The sequence below is a fragment of the Bufo bufo genome, chromosome 3, assembly GCF_905171765.1.
Source record: "Bufo bufo chromosome 3, aBufBuf1.1, whole genome shotgun sequence".
Classification (NCBI taxonomy): Eukaryota; Metazoa; Chordata; class Amphibia; order Anura; family Bufonidae; genus Bufo; species Bufo bufo.
Window position 1 is genome coordinate 383,945,226 of NC_053391.1, and position 23,492 is coordinate 383,968,717.

Sequence of the window (23,492 nt, forward strand, 5' to 3'; positions counted from 1 at the left end):
CGATCTGTGCATGACCCCCTTTTCTTAGGCGGAATACTGCACTCTCACTGGATCCGCTGCCGGCCATATGCATGACCCCTCTTCCGTGGGCGGTGTACGCACTCTCACTGGATTCGCTGCCGGCCATGGGCACGCCTCCTTCAGGTGACATGCACACATTCTCACCGACTGATCGCACTCTCCCTGGATGCGATGCTGACCGTGTGCATGACCCCCCCCCGCCCCCCTCTTTTCTGGGCGGCATACTACACTCTCACCGGATACGTTGCTGGCCTTGAGCATGGCCCTCTAACATGGGTGGAACGCTTGCGCTCCCATTGGATACCGTGCTGGCCTTGTGCGTGACCACCCCTCATTCCATGGGCGGAATTTTGCACGCTCACGAGATTCAAGGCTGTCCTTGTATGTGCCGTATTGGACTTGCACATGTTCCCCTTCATTGGGAGTAGTTACACTCTCACGAAGTTTCGGTGTTGGGTGAGTTGTTGCACACTCACTTAATGCTAGGATAGCCCCGTGCATGTCCCCCTTTCACTAGGTGGACCTCCTGCATTCCTGCTGGATACTGTGTGGCTATGTGCATGGCGCCCTTCGGGGCGAAGTATGGTATGCCCTACTTCTCTGACGTAGGTACGGCCTGGGGCATTCCCCCCTTTTTTTGGGGCGGGCTTTTGCACCCTTGCCGACTGCAATTTGCCAGGTACATTTCCCCCCTTTCGGGGCGGTCAGTTTTGCGTTCCATCGCATACCATACTAGTCTTGTGCATAACTCCTTTTCAGTTTGCACTTTGCACTTCCGTAGATACTGTGGCACTCTGGCTGGCCTTCGCTGAGTGATATTTTTGCAGTGAGTGGACGTTTTTGTGCGTTGTTTGGGCCGTGTATACCTTCTCGTCCCGTAGGTGGGTTGGCCTTCTCACTGCTTACGGGGCTACTCGTACGTATCCCTCCTTTCCTCCTGTGACATATTTTTTTTTTTTCTCTTGGGAGACGGTGTTTGCAGCAAGCCTTGCACTATTCTCTAAAGAGATCATTCTGTCCACCTGTGTAAGCCTAAGGTGTTGTCCAACAAACAATAAATGAATCCCTTATATATAAGTAGACGGCCTCTACCTGCTCGCTACTGCTCCGAGCTGGGCGGTGCTCATTCATTTCGTTGGCCCTTCCGCCGGGGAGTGTTCGTGGTTCCTAGACACGTACCCATTCGTCTTCCCGCAGCATTGTTTCCCTGCGCTAGTGGTCACATGGTCGAGAGTGCTGTCTGCAGCGCCCTTCGCATTCTATGTTGGCTCTGGCGGGACTACGGTCCCCTCGCCTACTACTATTTCCTCCTACCAGGTTCGGGCCGCTCTTGAAGAGGTCACCCAACTTCTCTTGGGTGCTCGCTTACCCAGGTCCGGAGGACATCCACCTTGAGTTCTTCAGGATATTCGCCTTCTGCGAAGCGGTGAACCGGGCGTCTCAGTGTAGCGGGGTTCTGCTTTTGAGCTGTCCTATGGCTTCTCTATGCCCACTCCTCCTTTCTTTGGAGGGTGTTATCCCGGCCTCTGTCTCGACTGCCTTTTCTCGCCGGTTCTGTTTGGCTCCCACTCGGTACGGATCTCTCCGATGGGGCTTCTGTTCCGGCCACGCTTCAGAGGATGTTCCTTCTCTGCCCTTCCCTCTGGGAAGAGCATGGTTGTTCAGGTGGATGGTTCTGGTGTCTTGTCCACACTGACTGTACTAGCTGTGTACCTATCTAACGGGTCTACCGCGTTCTGTCCTCCCGCTGGGTGCAGATTGCGTTTTTTCCATTCTAGGCAATGTTTCTGCTATGGATTTACCTTCTCGGTAACTTGGGAGGACTACCATTTAGTCCGTCTTCCTGTGGTGGCTACATCGGCTTGGGCTTTAGCCTGTCTTGTCCTGGCATCGGGCGGTTGCTGGGCGGACCCTTCGGTTCCTGTCCGTCTGCTCCCCCACTCCAGGTGGATACGGGACAACATTGTTCGGGGCCGACGGGACCAGTTCTACCGACCGTTCTGCCCGTGTTACTGATCATTGGGTTTTCGCCCGCTTGCCCAGGCGACTCTAGTGAGCTCGCTAGTGTTCGCTTCTAGCCGAGTTTTCGTCCAGGATCTGTGGTAGGACTTAGGGCTTTACCTGGGGTTCTGTGGGAAGCTGGGCGTTCCCCCACTCTGCCTTTCTCTCTCCATGGTTCTGTCTTTCTCCAGCCCGGCCTGGGGCTGGGACTCCGTTGCTTGAGGTATCAGGTGTCGTTCCTGTCCTTCCTCTTTCAGCGTTCCCCGACCCTCTGGGCCTGTCAGGAACTTCTTCCATGGAGCGGCTCTTGGGTTACTTTGTACTGCCCTCCGTTACCGTCCTGGGAACTACATACTGGGCTCTTGGCGCTCCAATTTTTCCTTGGAGCCGTTACAGAAGTCCTCTCTACTCCTTCTGTCCTGTACGGTTGGGTTTCTGTAGCCATCGTGTCTCTGACTGGTGCCTGAGTGGCGGCCCTTCTTGTTCCGAGCCTTCTGTCTTCCCCCAGGACAGGGCTGTTCTCCATTCCATCTCTTCCTTCCTTCTGAAGGTGGTGTTTGTCCTTCATTTCATTGAGGCAGTCGTCCTCCCCTTCCCACTCCCGGGAACGGACACTTCACCGATTTGGACGTTGTTTGGGCCTTGCAGTTTTTTACTTGGAGATCTCCGACTCTTGTCGACGTTCGGTCTCTTGTGTTCCCAGGAGGTCCGCGCAAAGGGTTGAGGGCCTCCAGGGTGGCTTTCCTCCGCTTTCTCAGTGTGGCTCTTGCTGTGGTTGTCGCACCAAGGGCAGGGTTCTGCTTTTGGTGTCACCATTCATTTTGCCAGAGCTGTCGGTTTTTCCTGGGCCGGAGGCATTAGGCTTCGGCCATGCATTTGTAAGGTGGTCACTGGTCTTCCTTGCACACCTTACCGAGTTCTACAGGGTGCATACTCGGCCTTCGGCGTATGCTGCCTTGGGCCGCCTGGTCTGCAGGCGGCGGTTTTTTGTTGCCTTCGGGTGCTTCGCCTTGGTGCTGTGGTCCCTCCCCCTTTGGACTGCTTTTGAACGTCCCAAGGTCTTCTGTGTCCCCCAAGGAAACTGGGCGAGAAAACGAGATTTTTGTATAACTTACCAGTAAAATCTCTTTCTCGCTCTTTCCTTGGGGGACACAGCACCCACCCATTCTTTGTTCTTCTCTGACTGTTTCCGAGTTTGTTTTACCCTTTGGGTAGTTGGCTTGTTGGTTCCACTTTTTGGACTTTGCCTTTTCTCACTACTTGGACACGCAACTGGCAGTCTCTCTCTCCAGGCTGAGGGTATAGCTGTGGAGGAGGGGCTTAACAGTCTTCACTTAGTGTCACGCCTCCTAGGGAGATGAGCTATACCCAAGGTCTTCTGTGTCCCCCAAGGAAAGAGCGAGAAAGAGATTTTACTGGTAAGTTATACAAAAATCTCGTTTTCTAAGTGCACTTGTTCTTTTCTTTTTTTCTTTTTGTGTTATCTGTGGGGTTGTTTGTATACGAAATATAATAAAGGCTACGTTTTATAATAGGTGGTATTCTGTGAAAAAGGTTTATGTATTTATACCGCCCTAAAATATCTTCCCTCTGACAGGCAATTGTCTTAGCTGTGAATTCATTCTACTGCATAAAAAGATCAACTGCCAGATATGAGAAGGGTATATATGCAGAACTGTAAATACATGCATGTTAAAAAAAAAAAAAAAATGGTATGATTGGTATATCTTAATTTTAACTAAAACTAAGCCTGGTTATACACAGCATAAACCATTTTACGGGAATTCCAAAAAAAACAAATGGATACGACTAGCGACTCAGCTTTTTCTGCAAACCTTTCGTTTCAGCTATCTCTTTACATGGACAAGTTTGAGGAATTTCAGACCACAATGGCGAAGAGTAATGAACTTTTCACAACGTTTCGTCAAGAGATGGAAAAGGTTTGTTTAGTTTCTTATCTTTCCGTATATTAAGATTTGGTGTTATTACCTCTTCAGATAAGTTTAGTAAGTAAATTGTGTAACACTAACACCATATTGGGGTTTAGGTTTCTGTTCAGCAGGTGACCTGATTTCTGCCACCATTCACCTTCTGATGCAGTATGAGCATACAATACAGCATCCATCAGGGCAACCTGACGTTAGAGTGAAATGTTGGACTCCAGGGAAATGTTTTCTGTTGTGCTTAAACTACTTACGATGACCATAAAAGTGAGATTTTAGTTTTGGTTGGCATTAAAGGGGTTTTCTGGGCTTTTTATCTAGATGGTTGTTCAGTGGTGCCAACGCTGCAGTAACCGATTCTGTCCACTACACACTGTGTGGAGCTCTGTAGTTTGGCCGCTGAAGTTATTCCCAAACAGCTGATCGGTGGGTTGATCTGCTCAGCCGATCTGATATTGATGGCCTATCCGGTGGTTCGGCGATCAAGATAACAATCCCAGAAAACCCCTGTATCTATTTAAGTTTAAGACTCATGTTTAATGTAGATCTCCTCCCTTAGATGACCAAAAAAATAAAAAAGCTGGAAAAAGAAACCGTTGTCTGGCGTACCAAGTGGGAGAACAACAATAAAGCTTTACTACAGATGGCTGAAGAGGTGAGTTGAATCTTTACAAATGTCTTGTTAGTGATCAGAATTTCTGCTGCTTTCTTATTGTCTCCATGTTTCTGGTCTTGTTCACATCCCACATCCCTGATGTGCAGCTTTTCATCAGCATATTCATGTGCAAGTTGTGATATTAGATTTTCAGCATTTAAAAGAAAAGACCTTCCATCAGATGTATATGTTGGGAGCATTGCTGTATGCTTCTCTATAGATGTATATGTTGGGAAGCATACTGTATGCTTCTCTATAGGCATGCAAAGACCTACAACAGATCACTGAGACTCAATAGCTATAATTAAGATACAATTTTATTAGAGTATATTAAAAAAACATACAAAAAGATGACAAACATAAAAATACTGAGTGCGGTACACCTCTGGGAGATGTATATCATGGGTATGACCAAAAAGAGGAGTAAGAGGAGGGAACACTACAAGTAACCTACTGAATGGGCATCCATACATGTTAAAGTGCAATACTAGTAATGTGCAAATAAAGCCCTATTTACAAGTCAGAGGCAGTATCCCTACCCTACGAATAAATACAGAGTAACACATAATAGATGAAGGTGTTCCATCGAAACGTGCGTCGGGGTGTGCGGTCTTTCTGAGGAGATACCATCTGTGTAAGGGTATGTTACAACCTGGATATATTATGTGTTACTCTGTATTTATTGCTAGGGTAGGGATACTGCCTCTGACTTGTAAATGGGGCTTTTTTTTTGCACATTACTAGTATGGCACTTTGCACTTTAACATGTATGGATGCCCATTCAGTAGGTTACTTGTAGTATTCCCTCATCTTACTCCTCTTTTTGGTCATACCCATGATATACATCTCCCGTTGGTGTACCGCACTCAGTATTTTTATGTTTGTCATCTCTTTTTGTATGTTTTTTAATAAACTCTAATAAAACTGTATCTTAATTATAGCTTTTGAGTCTGTTTTATTGTAGATCTTTTTATGTTGCTGAACTAGCCTTTTTTAGGCATTTGTGCGAATTTTCGATTTTGATTGATTTAGATCTCCTTTTTGGTGTAACCTATCTTTGGTTTAAACTCTATAGGCATGCAGCAGCATATGTTCCCCATTGACTCTCCTGTAAAAAAAAATACAGTTGCAAGAAAGTATGTGAACCCTTTGGAATGATATGGATTTCTGCACAAATTGGTCATAAAATGTGATCTGATCTTCATCTAAGTCACAACAATAGACAATCACAGTCTGCTTAAACTAATAACACACAAAGAATTAAATGTTACCATGTTTTTATTGAACACGCCATGTAAACATTCACAGTGCAGGTGGAATAAGTATGTGAACCCTTGGATTTAATAACTGGTTGAACCTTCTTTGGCAGCAATAACTTCAACCAAACATTTCCTGTAGTTGCAGATCAGACGTTCACAACGGTCAGGAGTAATTCTTGACCATTCCTCTTTACAGAACTGTTTCAGTTCAGCAATATTCTTGGGATGTCTGGTGTGAATCGCTTTCTGGAGGTCATGCCACAGCATCTCAATTGGGTTGAGGTTTGGACTCTGACTGGGCCACTCCAGAAGGTGTATTTTCTTCTGTTTAAGCCATTCTGTTGTTGATTTACTTCTATGCTTTGGGTCGTTGGCCCTATAGGGGTTCTGCACTTTCATTTAACTGATGATCTATCCTCTGGATAGATCATCAGCTTCTGATCAGCGGGGGTCCGACACCCAGGCCTTCTCACTGTTTACCGCTGGCCCACTGACGTCACGACTAGTATCAACGAGCGTGGGCGGGGCTAAGCTCTGTTCACTTGAATGGAGCTTAGCCGCGCCCACGCTAGTTGATACTAGTCGTGACGTAAGTGGGCCGGCGGCCCGGCGTTAAACAGTGAGAAGGCCGCAGCGCTGCTGGAGTGCCGCTGCCTTCTCAAACAGGTGATCGGCGGGGGTCCTGGGTGCAGAACCCCTTTAAGTTCTCCTGCAAAATGTCTTGATAAACCCTGACACAGCAAAGCAGCCCCAAACCATACTTCACAGTTGGGATGAGGTTTTGATGTTGGTGTGCTGTGCCTCTTTTTCTCCACGCATAGTGTTGTGTGTTTCTTCCAAACAACTCAACTTTGATTTCCTCTGTCCACAGAATATTTTGCCAATACTGCTGTGGAACATCCAGGTGCTCTTGTGCAAACTGTAAACATGCAGCAATGTTTTTTATTTTTGGACAGCAGTGGCTTCCACTGTGGTTTCCTCCCATTCTTGTTTAGTGTTTTATGTATCGTAGATTCGCTAACAGGGATGTTAGCATATGCCAGAGACTTTTGTAAGTCTTTAGCTGACACTCTAGGATTCTTCTAAACCTCATTGAGCAGTCTGCGCTGTGCTTTTGCAGTCATATTTACAGGATGGTCACTCCTAGGGAGAGTAGCAGCAGTGCTGAACTTTTTCCATTTATAGACAATTTGTCTTACCGTGGAATGATGAACAGCAAGGCTTTTGGAGATACTTTTATAACCCTTTCCAGCTTTATGCAAGTCAACAATTCTTAATCGTAGGTCTTCTGAGAGCTCTTGTGCGAGGCATCATTCACATCAGGCAATGCTTCCTGTGAAAAGAAAACCCAGAACTGGTGTGTTTTTTTATAGGGCAGGGCAGCTGTAACCAACACCTCCAATCTCATCTCATTGTCTGGACTCCAGTTGGCTGACACCTCACTCCAATTAGCTCTTGGAGATGCCATTAGTCTAGGGGTTCACATACTTTTTCCACCTGCACTGTGAATGTTTACATGGTGTGTTCAATAAAAACATGGTAACATTAAATTCTTTGTGTGTTATTAGTTTAAGCAGACTGTGATTGTCTATTGTTGTGACTTAGATGAAGATCAGATCACATTTTATAACCAATTTGTGCAGAAATCCATATAATTCAAAAGGGTTCACGTACTTTTTCTTGCAACTGTGTGTGTGTGTGTGTTTATGTATATATATGTGTGTGTGTGTGTGTGTGTGTGTGTGTGTGTGTGTGTGTGTGTGTGTGTATATATATATACTTATTTCAAGCAGACTCTACATTATTATTATTATTATTATTATTATTATTATTATTATTATAATAATAAAAAAATTTTTTATTATTATTCAAGCGCCATTCATTCCATAGCCCTGTACATATGATAAGGGGTGCACATACATAATACAGATAATTGCACTAATCATAAACAAGACGAGTTACAAACTGGTACAGGAGGAGAGAGGGCCCACAATCTACATGGTATGGGAGAAGGACACAGTAGGTGCGGGTGAAGTTGGTCATGGCGGTATAGAGGCAGCAGGGTCACTGGTTGTAGGCTTGTCTGAAGAGGTGGGTTTTCAGGTTTCTTTTTAAGGATTCCACTGTAGGTGAGAGTCTGATATGTTGGGGTAGCAAGTTCCAGAGTATGGGGGATGCACGGGAGAAATCTTGGAGCCGATTGTGGGAAGAGGTGAGGAGAGAAGGAGGTCTTGTGAGGATCGGAGAGTGTGTTTGGGGGTGTAGCTCAGAGATGTAGGGAGGGGACAGGTTGTGGACAGCCTTGTATGTATTTGTTAGTACTTTGAAGTGAATTTGTTGGGCAATGGGGAGCCAGTGAAGGGATTGGCAGAGGGGAGAGGCAGAGGAGTAATAGGGTGAGAGGTGGATTAGTCGAGCAGCAGAGTTGAGGATAGATTGGAGGGGTGCGAGAGTGCTAGATGGAAGGCCACAGAGGAGAATGTTGCAGTAGTCTAGGCGGGAGATAAGGGCATGTACAAGCATTTTCGCAGATTCAAAGTTAGGGAAAGCACGGATGTGGGAGATGTTTTTGAGTTGAAGGCGGCAGGTGGTGGAAAGGGCTTGGATGTGCGGTCGGAAGGAAAGGGCAGAATCCAAGGTCACTCCAAGGCAGCGGACTTTGTTGACCGGGGAGAGTGTGCAGCCAATGATCGTGATAGATAGGTCTGTTAGGGGGTTTGAACAAGATGGGGGAAAGATTATGAATTCTGTCTTATCCATGTTAAGTTTTAGAAAGCGAGAGGCGAAGAAGGATGATATAGAAGATGGACATTGTGGGATTCTTGATAGTAAGGTGGTGATGTCTGGACCACAGAGGTAGATTTGTGTGTGTCGTCAGCGTAGGAGTGATACTGAAAGCCATGGGACTCTATGAGCTGTCCCAGGCCAAAAGTGGAGGTAGAGAAGAGCAGGGGGTTCTAGGACAGAGCCTTGTGGGACACCAACAGAGAGGGAATGAGACGAGGAGGTGGTGCGAGAGTGGGAGACGCTAAACGTCCGGTCTGTGAGGTATGATGTGATCCAGGAGAGGGCCAGGTCAGTGATGCCAAGAGATGAGAGTTTGCAACAGAAGGGAGTGGTCGAAGGCAGAGGACAGAGTATTGTTTTTTGGTTTTGGCTGTCAGTAGGTCATTGGTGACTTTGGTAAGGGCAGTCTCAGGCTACTTTCACACCTGCGTTCGGATGTCCGCTCGTGAGCTCCGTTTTGAAGGGGCTCACAAGCGGCCCCGAACGCAGCCGTCCAGCCCTAATGCATTCTTAGTGGACACGGATCCGCTGAGAATGCATCAGTCTGCCAGCGTTCAGCCTCCGCTCAGTGAGCGGACACCTGAACGCTGATTGCAGCGTTCAGGTGTCCGCCTGGCCGTGCGGAGGCAAGCGGATCCGTCCAGACTTACAATGTAAGTCAATGGGGACGGATCCGCTTGAAGATGACTAGAGTTGTTGCGATACCAAATTTTTGATTCGGTTTCGATACCATGAAAAAGTATTGCGATACTCGATACCATTCGATACCACGCGAAAAAAATAAACAAAAAAAGCCACGTGCATTCCTCATTTTTAAAAATGGCGAATCGCGCAGTTTTTATTTTATTTTTTCTGTTCCGGCATTCACCACCTAGATTTTTTTTTAATATTTTAATAGTTTGGACTTTTCTGACGTGGCGATGTAATATGTTTATTTATATATTTTATATGTGAAATTGGGAAAAGGGGGGTGATTTATACTTCATATTTTAGTGTTTTTTTTTTTTTTTCACTTTTTATTTAATAACTATTTCCCCCCTTAGGGGCTAGAACCTGGGATCTTTCATCCCTTTTCCTATTCACCCTGATAGATCTCTATCAGGGTGAATAGGACTCCACACTGTCCCTGCTGCTCTGTGCTTTGTGCACACAGCATCAGGGATGTTACCATGGCAACCAGGGCTTCTGTAGCGTCCTGGCTGCCATGGTAACCGATCGGAGCCCCAGGCTTACACAGCTGGGGCTCCGATCAGAAGCTGCCACTGCACCACCAATGAGGGGGAGTGGAGAGGTCCCTGTGGCCACTGCCACCAATGATTTTAATACTGGAGGGTTGAGAGGGGCCGGCGCACTGTGCCACCAATGATTTTAATGGGATGGGGGGATTGAGGGGGGGGGGCACACTGCACCACCAATGATTTTACCCCTTTATACAGGAGGCGGGTACTAGCAGATCAGCGGCAGTTAACTGCCGCTGATCGCAGCTCCCTGTCAGGGGCAGGGTGCCGGCAATGCGATTCTGCTGCCGGCACCCGCCTCCTGTATGTGTTAAAGACTGACTACTGTATATGAGTCCAGACTTTCACTATTAGGCCACACAGAGCGGCGCCCAGCGATGTCTCAGCACTCACCATTTAGTCCTGGGCGCCGCTCCGTTCGCCCGCAGTGCCCCATTACTGTCTCCTCTCCTGCTCCACATGCTGCTGATTACTATCGGAGCGATGGGAGGAGACATCAGCTTCACTAGTGGGCGTTCCTTCTCCCTGGCTGTAGCGCTGTCCAATCGCAGCGCAGGGAAAAGGAACGCCCACTAGTGAAGCTGATGTCTCCTCCCATCGCTCCGATAGTAATCCTATCATTGGGGGCGCAGTGCGCCCGCCCCTCCTCCGCCCCTCTCTTCTCATTGCCGCCCCTCCTCCACCCCCTCTCTTCTCATTGCCGCCCCTCCTCCGCCCCTCTCTTCTCATTGCCGCCCCTCCTCCGCCCCTCTCTTCTCATTGGTGGCAGCGGCAGCAGCACAGGGGGGAGGGAGGACAGCTTCCTTCTCCCCGTGCTGCTGAGAGAGAACATGAGCGCGCCGATAGCAGCGCGCTCATGTTCAGAGATACTAGACTGCGCAGAAGCGCAGCCCAGTATCGAAAAAACGGAAATCCCGGTATCGTATCGATACCGGGACAAAAGTATCGATTGGGTATCGAAATTTCGATACCCGCAACAACCCTAAAGATGACACAATATGGCTCAATCTTCAAACGGATCCGCCCCCATTGACTTTCAATGTAAAGTCTGGACGGATCCGTTCAGGCTACTTTCACACTTAGAAATTTTTCTAAGTTATAATGCAGACGGATCCGTTCTGAACGGATGCAAACGTCTGCATTATAGGAGCGGACCCGTCTGATGAAACATCAGACGGACCCGCTCCGAACGCTAGTGTGAAAGTAGCCTCAGTCGAGTGGTGGGGTCGGAAGCCAGATTGTAGGCAGTCGAAGAGGGAGGAGAGGTGAGAGGACAGTTCAGAATGGACATGTTCAAGTAGCTTTGAGGCATACGGAAGAAGTGATATGGGGCGATAACTGGACAAAGATGGGTCAAGTGAAGGCTTTTTGAGGCTGGGTGTAATGGTAGCATGTTTAAAAGCAGAGGGGAAGACACCAGAGGTTAGTGATAGGTTGAAGAGATGAGTTAGGGCTGGGATAAACACTGTGGTGAGGTTAGGTATGAGGTAGGATGGGATTGGGTCAAGTGCACAGGTGGTGAGATGAGATTTGGAGAGTAGAGTGTAAAGTTTTTTTTCTGTAATGGTGGAGAAGCGGGTTTTGGGAGAAGAGGACTGAGCAGTTGTGTAGAGGGTCTGTGGGGACTGTGTAGTGAAGCTTTCTCTGATGTTGACTATCTTTTGTTTGAAATATTTGGCAAAGTCCTCAGCGGAGAAGGGAGTTAAGTGCTAAAAAGTTGTTTAGGGCTGTGGGACAGGGAAGATATGAGAGATGAGAAGTAGGCCTGTTTTGCATCAGCGAGTGAGGATTTGAATATGAGGAGGGATTCCTTGTATGCTGTGAAATGATCTTTATAATGGGATTTCTTCCATCGCCGCTCAGCAGCCCTGGAAGAAACACATTGTCAACTACACTTGCTATATATTATTAAAAAGGAAACTGGAATGTGGTGTCTCCACCGTCTGACTTAGGGGTAGCGGTGCTCTTGCTATGCTTCACCCAGGCATAAGTATAAATAAGAATAATAGTAGCAGGCACTCGCTGTTAAAGCTGGATACACTATATTTATTATTAAAATATCAATAAATTAAAATGTCAACAATATTTAATATACATTAAAACGAAATAAAATATCTATACGTCCTCAGTAAATCTCTCTATTATAATAGATGCACTTTTAGATCAACTCAATATATCGATAATGGGTAGCCACTATTTGTTTGTAATTTCAATGTTGATAGCAGTGAGTAGACTAGTAGTTTACTCACTGATGAAGGGACTTTAGGTCCCGAAACGCGTTTGGAAAAGAGGGTCCACCGTTTATCAAAGTGATCACGCAAGAAAGGATCCTCAAAGCAGCTATTATTGAATCAGGATTTTGTACACGGAACTTCTGAGTCACATGATCGGAGTTTGAAGTCACGTGGAGAGGTTCGTCATCGTACCCGGAAGTACACACCGTCGGGAACCTCGAGGACCGCTGACTTGCACGATCTGATACAGCACAGCACTCTGCTCCTGTCACGGAACATCGCCGGAGGAAGAAAGTGACTATACAGAGTACTCCACAAAGGGGAAGCCAGAATTAGAGGTAAGATCAGTGCCATAGACCACGCGGGACGCCGCGTCCAGGCACATCCTCGGGAATCCTGCACCCCTTGAAACCGTGAGTTACTCCATACAGTTAAAAGGTGTACAATTGTTCCACAGATATTTGTTTACAGTTTATAAGGATTAAATCAGGTGCCAGTGTACCTATTACGGTGTGCACAAACAACCATTTGACTATTCCTTGGCACATTGAACCTGCAGATTATTTCTATAATCATGGAACTATAAATAATATATTCGGAACTGTTCTATAAAAACAACTGCTAAGCTTTGAATCCATCAACATTGAAATTACAAACAAATAGTGACTACCCATTATCGATATATTGAGTTGATCTAACAAAGTGCATCTATTATAATAGAGATTTACTGAGGACGTATAGATATTTTATTTAGTTTTAATGTATATTATATATTGTTGACATTTTAATTTATTGATATTTTAATAATTATAGAGTAACAGCGAGTGCCTGCTACTATTATTCTTACTTCCTATATATTACAAAAGTGTACACGATGTACCTCTACTGGGTGTATCCGACAGACGTTAAAAGGACGCTCTTTTGGCCTCTGTTGAGTGAATAATATTAATAATCTTTATTTATATAGCACCAACATATTCCGCAGCGCTTTACAATTCAGGGATTCATATACAAACCGTCATAAAAAATAACATAGCAACAGACAAGTCAATACTTAAGAGGAATAAGGACCCTGCTCACAAGAGCTTACAATCTATGAGGAGATGGGGTGACACAAAAGGTAAAAGTGTTTGTTTTGTACAATGGTCCAGCCGTCTTGGGAGAATAGGGGAGTGAAGGGAGACGAGGTAGATCCATTTGACATATTTGCCAGGAGCTTTTAGTGACATATCAATAGTTTTGACTGGTGAGGACCTGAGGGCCGAGACCCCCACCAGTCACTGAAACAAAGGTGCAGATGCGCTCAGCTGAACACTGTGCTTGGCTTTCCTCTGAGTTGTGAGCATAGTGGCATAGTCTCTTCTCACTTTGCAGACTTTTACTTACTTTGAGCCTTTACATCACTAAGCCGGCCCTTTGAAGCAGACAACAGCCAAAAAGGCACTGCACTAACTTTAGATTTGTCACTATGATGTGTCAGATGTTTCTGAAACTGAGGATGCATTTTGTGTCTTATACAAGGTAATACAGTTGCAGTAGTTCAAACTTCATGTAACTTGTTTTTTCCTCAGAAAACTATTAGGGATAAGGAGCAGAAAGCACTGCAATTCAAGCTTGAGCGTCTGGAGAAGCTTTGTCGGGCCCTCCAGACTGAGCGCAATGAGCTAAACGAGAAAATTGAGGTTCTTCAAGATCAGGTTACGGTACTAGATGATGTCGGTAATGCAGCGAATGGAGACTCATTAGAGACAAACCCAGCAGAGGATTGCTCAGCAGAAATGAATGTAATCACAGAAAGTAAAGAATCTGGAATGCAGACCATTACTCAACCCCCATTGTCAGAGGAACAGATTCCTGTGCAAAAGACTCTTTCAACAGGACCACCTTCTGGCATCGACGCTGTTGACTAACACACAGGCATTTCACTGTTAAATGCAGATACACAAACATATGTATATATGGAAAATATACATATATATATTTTGTGTATAACGTTGTTGGTGGTAATTTGTTTTGTGGTGACAAATTTCTTACTTTTTTCTACCATATCTGTATTTTCTTAGGACTACTGGAGTACACATGGTACATAAAGCTTCCGAGCAATTTCACACAGTCTCTAATAGATTTTTGTTGCATTCAAGTTTGACATCTGTCTCCATTCCATTTCATGGTCTATTCTCTAAGTGGTTTGCATGTTCCAGGCTCTGGCAATACAGGGGTTGTCCGGTTTCAGGAGGAAATAAAGAACAGGTAAGTAGCTACCTGACAGTTCCAATGCCGCTGCTCTGGTTCTCCTGGCAGAGCTGTTTACTGGTGACAAGGCATTTGGACAAGATGTTACTGCTGCAGCTGGGTAATGTAGCCCGTCTGGAAGAACCGGAGCGGTGGAGTGGGGATCTGTCGGGTAAGTACTTACCTGTTCTTTTTCAGGTACATCCTTGTCCTGAAACTGGACAGCCCATTTAAGAGTAGCATGCTGGGTAGGTGACATAGAGTAATCCATTTTTATTCAGGATAGCAGTACCAGGTTAAATATCTTGCTTTTTCCATTTATATCATTGCATCACCATAACTTTTTACATTTTAAAAAGAAATTATGAATTTAGACCCATCAGCTGGCATTTCATGTCTTCATCTGTTGAATTATAATTTCAGTACTTGGGTATATTCCTAAATACACAAGACATGTCCCGGGTCCACTTCATTTTTTATTTTTTTTGCATGTCTCTGCCATTTATCTCACTTTAGATGGTTACGAGTGGTTACCCAGAGATGGATCCATAAACTATCTGCTTACAGTTGTAATCAGGGCTGTATATGTACCCATCACATATTGATACCTGCACAATGGTTTGAACACCATTGAAAGTCAATGGGGGACGGATCCGTCCCCATTGACTTACGTTGTGTGCCAGGATGGATCCAATTGGCTCTGCTTCGTCAGGCAGCGTTTTGGTGTCCGCCACCAGAGCGGAATGGAGACTGAACGGAGGCAAACTGATGCATTCTGATCCTTTTCCATTCAGAATGCATTAGGGCAAAACTGATCAGTTTTGGAACGCTTTTGAGAGCCCTGAACGGATCTCACAGACAGACAAAACGCCAGTGTGAAAGTAGCCTTATAGCAGTAAGCTCATGTTGCTGTTCTGATAGTTATGTATAGGTCTTTTCTCTGAACTCCTGACAGCAGCTAAACGCTCCATTATAGCTAGATTCTTATCAAACTGATAAGAATAACGAGATTTTTGTAGAACTTACCAGTAAAATCTTTCTCGCTCTTCCTTGGGGGACACAGGAAACCATGGGTATAGCTCAACTCCCTAGGAGGCGTGACACTAAGTGAAAACTGTTAAGCCCCTCCTCCATCAGCTATACCCTCAGCCTGGAGAGAGAGAGAGAGAGAGACTACCAGTTGCGTGTCCAAGTAGTGAAAGGATGGCAATGACCAACCATGTAAAACCAACAAGTCAACTACCCGACAGGGGCACCTAAACCGTAACTGTAAACCAGAACAATGGGTGGGTGCTGTGTCCCCCAAGGAAGAGAGAGAAAGAGATTTTACTGGTAAGTTATACAAAAATCTCATTTTCTCGCCCAATTCCTTGGGGGTCACAGGAAATCATGGGACGTTTGAGAGCAGTCCAAGAGGGGAGGGACTACAGCCCAAGGTGAAACCACCGGAGGTATCAAGAAACCGCTGCCTGCAAGACCAGATGGCCCAAAGCAGCATCCACCGATGCATAGGTGTTCACCCTGTAGAACTTGGTGAAGGTGTGCAAGGAAGACCAAGTGGCCGCCTTACACAGTTGTTCAGCCGAAGCCCGATGCCTCTGAGCCCAAGAGGCACCGACACCTCTCATTCTACCAGAGCGAACACCAAAAGGCGTCTCCCTGCCCTTGGCGCGGTAAGCCTCGGCAATAGACACCCTGGACGCCGCCAACCCCTTGCGCAGACCTTCCGGAACCACAAAGAGGGAGTCCGTGCGCCGAAAGGGTCCTGTGACTTCCAGGTAAATCTTCAGGGCCCTAACAACATCCAGGCGGTGAAGCTCCCGTTCTCGAGGATGAGAAGGAGACGGATAAAGGGAAGGGAGGACGATGTCCTCATTGAGGTGAAAGGCGGAGACCACATTCGGAAGGAAGGAAGGAACCGGGCGGAGAACCGCCTTATCCTGGTGGAAGACCAAAAGGGTATCCGTGCAAGAAAGTGCCGCCAGTTCAGACACCCGTCGAAGGGACGTGATGGCCACAAGGAAAATGACCTTGCAGGACAAAAGGCGAAGAGAAACCCTCCACAAGGGCTCGAAGGGGGTAGACTGGAGTGCCAAGAGCACAACATTAAGGTCCCAGGGTGGAATGGGAGAGCGATACGGGGGAACAGAGTGAGCGACTCCCTGGATAAAGGTCTTGACAGGTCCGAAAGGGGCCAAAGGACGCTGGAAGAGGATGGAAAGCACCAAGACCTGACCCTTTAATGAGCTCAGACCCAGACCCAGGTCCAGACAAGACTGTAAGAAGGACAAGACAATGGGAAGGGAAAAACAAAGAGGATGAACGTCCAGAGTTTCGCAAAAACCCAGGTAAGACCGCCAAGTCCGGTAGTAAATCCTGGACGAGGCTGGCTTCCGTGTGCGGATCATGGTACGAACCACATCCGCCGAAAAACCCAGTCGCGTTAAAACTGCTGTCTCAATAGCCATGCCGTTAAACGTAGCGACCCTAAATGCTGGTGGAAGATCGGCCCTTGAGAGAGGAGGTCTTCTTCTCTTAGAGGCAGCGGCCAAGGCGCGTCTCCCAGGAGCAGCATTAGGTTGGCGAGGCCAATCCGGGGCTATCAGGATCGTAGGCATGCCCTCTGACGCGATTTTCCGGAGAACCTATGGCAGAAGAGTGAGGGGCGGAAACACGTACAGGAGGGAAAATTCCGTCCACGGAAGAACGAGAGCGTCGGCGCAGTACGCCCTCGGGTCCTTGGACCTGGACAGGAAGGTGGGGAGCTTGTGGTTGAACCTGGAGGCCATGAGATCCACATCCGGACGACCCCAACGGAGGCAAATGGACTCGAACAAATCGGGATGCAGAGACCACTCGTCCGGGTCGTCCGGCTGAGGAAGTCCGCCGCCCAGTTGTCCACCCCCGGAATGTAAATGGCCGACAGGGCCGGAGCATGAGTTTCCGTCCAGTGGAGGATGTGAGACACCTCCCGCATAGCCGCTGCACTGCGAGTGCCCCCTTGTTGATTTATATACACCACAGCCGTGGCGTTGTCCGACTGGACACGGACAGGATGGCCCCGAAGCAGTGGAGTCCAATGCCTGAGCGATAGGAGAATCGCCCTCAGTTCCAGAATGTTTATCGGCAGTTTGGACTTCGATGGAGACCAAGTGCCCTGGACGGACCGGGGAGGAAACACACCCACAACCCTGCAGACTGGCGTCGGTGGTAACCACCAACCAGGTCATCGGCAGAAAGTATTTTCCCTGGAGGGGAGTCTGTAACCAGGAGGGAGGTCCGAGCATGGGGAGGAAGGGGGAAGGGCCGGTCCAGACTCTCCAGAGACTTGTCCCAGGCAGACAGAATTGCCGTCTGGAAGATGCGGGAGTGATATTGCGCAAAAGGAATCGCTTAGAAGCAGGACACCATCTGTCCCAATACCCGAATGCTGGACCGGAAAGACGGACGGCGGTAGAGAACAAGGGTCCGAACGGTGAAGGAGCAGATGCCTTTTCAGTGGGAGCCGAACCTCCGCCACTTCTGTATCCAGGGCATCCCCAGAAAGAAGCGTTGTCTGGATGGGGTAAGCGAAGATTTGGGAAGGTTGACTATCCAACCGAACCGCTCCAGGGTTTGCAGCGTGAGGTCCACGCTGGTGGACGTCTGGGAAAAGGAGGGTGCCTTGATGAGAAGATCGTCCAAGTAGGGAAGCAGAAAAACGCCCCTGGAGCGGAGCAGGGCCAGGACAGGGGCAAGGATCTTGGTGAACACCCAAGGAGCCGTCGCCAGGCCGAAGGGGAGGGCGACAAATTGATAGTGGTCGTTCCCCACCGCAAAGCGAAGGAAGCGCTGGTGACACTGAGCAATCGGGACGTGGAGGTAAGCATCCTGGATGTCGATAGACGACAAACTCCCCTTTTTCCAGAGAGGCCACCACTGATCTGAGGGACTCCATCCTGAACCGACGAAGACAGAGAAAACTGTTTAACCGCTTGAGGTCCAATATCAGTCTTGCCAAACCTTCTTTTTTTGGGGACCACAAAAAGGTTTGAGTAGAACCCCTTGAATCGGTCCTTTAGAGGAACGGGAGGGATCACTCCTTTGTCCAGAAGGGTGCGAACGGCTTCAGAGAAGGTGGCCGCGCTCTGGGGGTCCCTCGGGACACGGGAGCAAAAGAAGCGAACCGAAGGGAGAGACGCGAATTCGATTTTGTATCTGGAAGATACAACTTCGAGAGCCCAGGCGTCGGAGACGTGCGCCTGCCAGATGTCCCTGAACAGGAGGAGTCGTCCCCCAACCCGGGAGTCTGAGGGCGCACCTTCAAGCGGGGGGCTGCTTGGCCGAGGGAGGGCGAGCAGGTTGGGACTTACGCCAGGAGGGTTGAGTCCGAAAAAAAGGCTTTTTACGCCTATCCTGGGAAGAATTAGATGACGGACCAGACGCGGATTGAGGGCCGGAGGCCCTGCGGGAGGACCTAAAACGAGCAAAACCAGGACGGCCTCGAGTGGTGCTCTTGGTCCTAGGCTGGGGAAGATGGGTGCCTTCCCCCCCCCCCACCCCCGTGGCTTCAGAAATGATCTCGTCCAGGCGGGTCCCGAATAAGCGGGAGCCTGCGAAGGGAACGCCAGTAAGAGACCGTTTTGAAGCATAATCCGCCGTCTAAACTTTTAGCCAAAGTTCTCCTAGCTGAAACGGCCAGAGCTGAGGAACAGGCCATGAGGGCACCTGCATCAAGGGAGGCCTCACAAATGAATTTCCCTGCCTGAACAACGAGCTGGGCTAAAGCACGAGGGTCCTGAATGGAGATGTCCGAATCAAGTTCCTGATCCAGTTGGGAAGCCCATTCCGAGACTGCTTTTCCGACCCAGGCGGAAGCAAAGACCGGCCTGAGGGCTGAACCACAGGCGGCAAATATGGCCTTTGTAAGGGATTCCATGCACCAGTCCTCAGCGGACTGCAGAGGAGCCGTCCGCCACAGGAATGGCCGTGCTTTTAGACAAGCGGGCCACGGGAGGGTCAACCTTAGGCGGAGACGCCCAAGTGGAGATGCAATCGGCCGGGAAGGGATAACAGATATCCAACTTCTTAAGGGGGGGGGGTAAAACGGGCATCAGGGAGAGACCAAGCCTTAGAGACTACCGACAAGAAGTCTGCATGGAGGGGGAATACTGTGGACGCCTGCTTGGGGCGGAAAAAGTACACACCGGCCTTGTCAGAGCTGGGAGGGTTATCGTGAATTTTAAAGGTGTCACGAATGTTGGTAATGAGATGGCCCACAGCAGAGGCCAGCTTGGACGGTAATGCCGAGTCCATGTCCCAATCTGAATCCACTAATTCTCCCTCTGAGGGCATGTCCTGTGAGGAGGATGGGCCCGACTGAGCGTACCTCTGGAGGTGACAGGGATGCATCCGAGGAAGACACGCACTCCGCCCTGGACCGCTTCTGGGGGTGCCGGGCCCTGGAGGCGTCACTGTGAGCGAGGGACCCAGACGGGTCGGCCGAAGTAGTGGACCCGGAGGGTACGGCAGGGGGTGTAGCAGGTTGCATGGCAGGCTGCGTATTTGCAAGGCGGCCAATGACATGAGTGAGGCTTTCCACGGCCTGGGACAGGGATCTTGCCCAATCGGGGGGATCCAAGAGAACAGGGGGCGGCACAGCAAGTGGCAGACCCTGTATTGGGACCTGGCATGCAGAGCAATGCGGGTCTGATTGCCCCCGTGGAAAGGGTGCTTCACAGGCAGTGCAGGCGTGATACCAGGGCCCAGACGCCCCCGGGGGATTCAGACATGTTGGCAAAAAATGATATGGCCATCCAGGCTAGGGGTTGCTGGCACTAGGAAGGGGTTAGCAGACCTACCAGACCGAAGACCTCAGGGCAGTCAGCAGAGCAAACATCGTGTCGCTGCTCCTGCTATCTCCTCAGGGAAGAAGCGGTAGCAGTGATTTGCCGGGTTCCTGGGATGATCAGAAGGCGGGGATAAGAGGAGCGGGAAGCGAAGCCCTGCCCCCCGCCAGCTTCGTTCGCGCGCGATTTGAATACACATAAACCCGGAAGTGACGGCCTGCCGTGCAGTGGATGCCGACTATCTCCATGTATATAGAGATGGAGAAGGGGGCGGTCTGTGGCGCAGTAAGAAGGTATGCCGCCGCAGAGAGGTACTGGCCGTCCCGGCAGGGAAAAACAACGTCGTGATGCCGGCCGGCAGTGAAAGGGTGCCGGCCGTCCGATGCAGAGGCAGGCTTTGCCTGCCAGCGCTCCCTGGGTGCCGCTGCTCCTGATATCTGCGGCGCAGTAAGGACACTTCCCCTCTGCCCCACTGTATCTCGCCTTTAGAGAGAAGCAAAGTGCATCAACTGTATATCGCCCCTCTTAGGGGAGTGGGGCTCTCTGTAGCCCCAGACTTCTGCATCCAGCGAACAGTGAATGGAGGCCTTGGGTGGGGGAGGGGGGACAGGGCAGGAACAGCCACTCTCACCATCCTGACGTCTTCACCCTCTGTCCATTCCAGCAGGGTCGCCCCTTCAGCTACTGGCACCGCAGTGGCAGGAAGCTGGAGAGGGACTTGGCTTGCGGGCGACTCTTACGCTGGCGGGATGCAGGGGCTGCCCTGGTCCTCCTTGTCTTCTGTGGGGGAGGCAGCAGTGCGGATGACCGACACTGCCGCAACTCGACCCTGGGAGAAACAGAGAGGTCCAGGCGTCTCTGTTGTCCCTGTGAAAAATAGAAGAAAAAAATTACTGAAAATTAAAATGATAGAGAAAAAACAGCCCTGCAGAGCAGGGAGTGTCTTGCCTCCTTGGACACGAAGAAAAAACTGGTAGTCTCTCTCTCCAGACTGAGGGTATAGCTGATGGCGGAGGGGCTTAACAGTTTTCACTTAGTGTCACGCCTCCTAGGGAGTTGAGCTATACCCATGGTTTCCTGTGTCCCCCCCAAGGAATTGGGCGAGAAATGACAATACTGAGTGTATATGAGCCATCAGGAATTCAGAGATAAGGGCTATACTTAGGTGTCAGAAAAGAAACATGACTGCTCACTGTGAAACAAACTGATACGCTGCAGCTAGGCTGAAATTTTATCTTGTAGGACAAAACCTACTAAGAACTGTTAAGCGAGACCAATTGAAAAAAAATGCTATCCTAAAACAAATTCTCCATAGCTTTTAAATACATATGGGGTCATTTATCAACTGGTGTAAAGTAGAACGGGTTTAGTTGCCCAAAGCAACGAATCACATTCCACCTTTTAATTTTTGGTAGCGCCTTTGGAAAATGAAAGGTGGAATCTAATTGGTTGCTATGGGCAACTAAGCCAGTTCTACTTTACACCAGTTTGATAAATGTCCCCAATAGTTTATGCAGGACTAGACTGCCACTAGGCGAAGAAAGCTGAAAGTGGACTTGCATGGCTAGTATTGAGTTCAGTGGGAATCGTAGAAAGCTAGTTACACTTTTATTACTTTTGAATATGCAAAAGGGTATAAAGAGCTGAATATTCCACTTGATGTTACCAGTCATTCATGTCCAATTTGCTATAATTCTCCTGCTTATGTTCGGTAACAGGGTACAATTCAACTTTTTTTTTTATTTGCTTGGTATATTTTCTAGTGTATTTCAGAATATACAGCAAATAATTGAGTGAGCTGAGGAAAATACAGTATATGGTTTTTTTCTGTCATTAGAAAATGAACTCCGTGGCCAGTACTGAATTATGATGTTTGCAAAAGGAAAGACCCAAATCATGTCACAATCCTGAGACTTGAGTAGAAGTGAATGGGGGAAATGTTTCCTTGTCCTGGTTGCCATTCACTTCATGCACTGAAACTAGTGAAATGCATGGCTGAATATATTCCTAGTAGCACAGCTGCTGCATAACCGTAGAGAAATGGAGCCCACCTTCATTATTCATCAGGTGTCCCCCACATTCTGAAAAATAAGAAAAAATGGTTAATGTTGGTTTTCTGTTAATATGTCCCAAGCATGATATCTGCGAATATAGCCAACATTTACTAATGTAACCACACCTAGCCATTGTCGTAAACTGTACTTGGTGCAATTTGGTTTATTTTGGCTTGGAGAAATCCTCTGCACCTAGCTTGCCGGAGGGGAAGGGAGCGCTTAAAGGGGTTGTTTTTATTGACGACCTATCCTCAGAATATATCAATATCAGAATGGTGGGGGTCTTGCACCCGGCACCGCCGCTGATCAGCTGTTTGAAGGTGTAGGCCGTTCCAGCGCGGCGCCCCCTTCATTGTTTACCTACTCAACAACGAGCAGGTAAACAATGAAGAGAGGGCAGCGCTGGCATGGCGCACGCCTTCTCTTTAAACAGCTGATCGGTGGGAGCGTCAGACCCCCGCCGATCTGATATTGATGACCTATCCTGAGGATAGGTCATCAGTAAAAAATAATTGGACAAACCCTTTTAAAGGGGATGGGTCAACCACAAAGGAGGCACCAAAATTGCGTCATAAATGAAGTCAACCAATAGTTAGTATAAAGTTAGACAAAAGTGTCTAGTCAGATTTATCATCCACCATCTGTAATAAATTTGGTTCATGTCTATACAGCCTGTCTAGGTTTACAGCATCTAGATTCTAGGGTAGGGATCAGCAACCTTTGGTCCAGCTGTGGTGAAACTAAGACTCCCAGCATGCACACCTCCTTGGCTGTTCTCAGAACTCCCAAAGGAGTGAATGGAGCTGGAAGTCGTAGTTTCACAACAGCTGGAGGGCCAGAGGTTGCTGATCCTTGTTCTAGGGCAGGGTTTCCCAACCAGTGTGCCTCCAGCTGTTGCAAAACTACAACTCCCAGCATGCCCGGACAGCCTTTGGCTGTGCGGGCATGCTGTGAGTTGTAGTTTTGCAACAGCTGGAGGCACACTGGTTGGGAAACACTGTTCTAGGGCATTAGTAAATCAAGATATCTTGCTTTTTAACAATGTCCTGCAGTGTAAGGTACTATGCAGGAGTTCAGTATTTGTGGTGAGAAATCTCTGCTACTGCCTTACTTATGGAAGGAAAGCAGGGTCCAGTGAATGACCACACTCGGAAAGGTAGGTTTATGTTATGTATAAATTTACGACTGCCATACTATCTACACACTTGTCATATAAAACTGCTTTATACCGCAGAATAGG

At 48.2% G+C, this 23,492-nt stretch overlaps 1 protein-coding gene across 1 annotated transcript in view; it reads left to right on the forward strand.

Annotated features, from left to right (window-relative positions):
* Positions 1–15,021, forward strand: part of TXLNG (taxilin gamma) — a 56,411-nt gene extending 41,390 nt beyond the window's left edge. The window contains exons 8-10 of the mRNA XM_040424738.1: positions 3,870–3,962; positions 4,525–4,620; positions 13,710–15,021. Coding sequence (XP_040280672.1) covers positions 3,870–3,962; positions 4,525–4,620; positions 13,710–14,048 — 528 coding nt within the window. The 3' untranslated portion in view covers positions 14,049–15,021. The remainder of the gene's footprint in view (positions 1–3,869; positions 3,963–4,524; positions 4,621–13,709) is intronic.
* Positions 15,022–23,492: the final 8,471 nt, after the last annotated feature.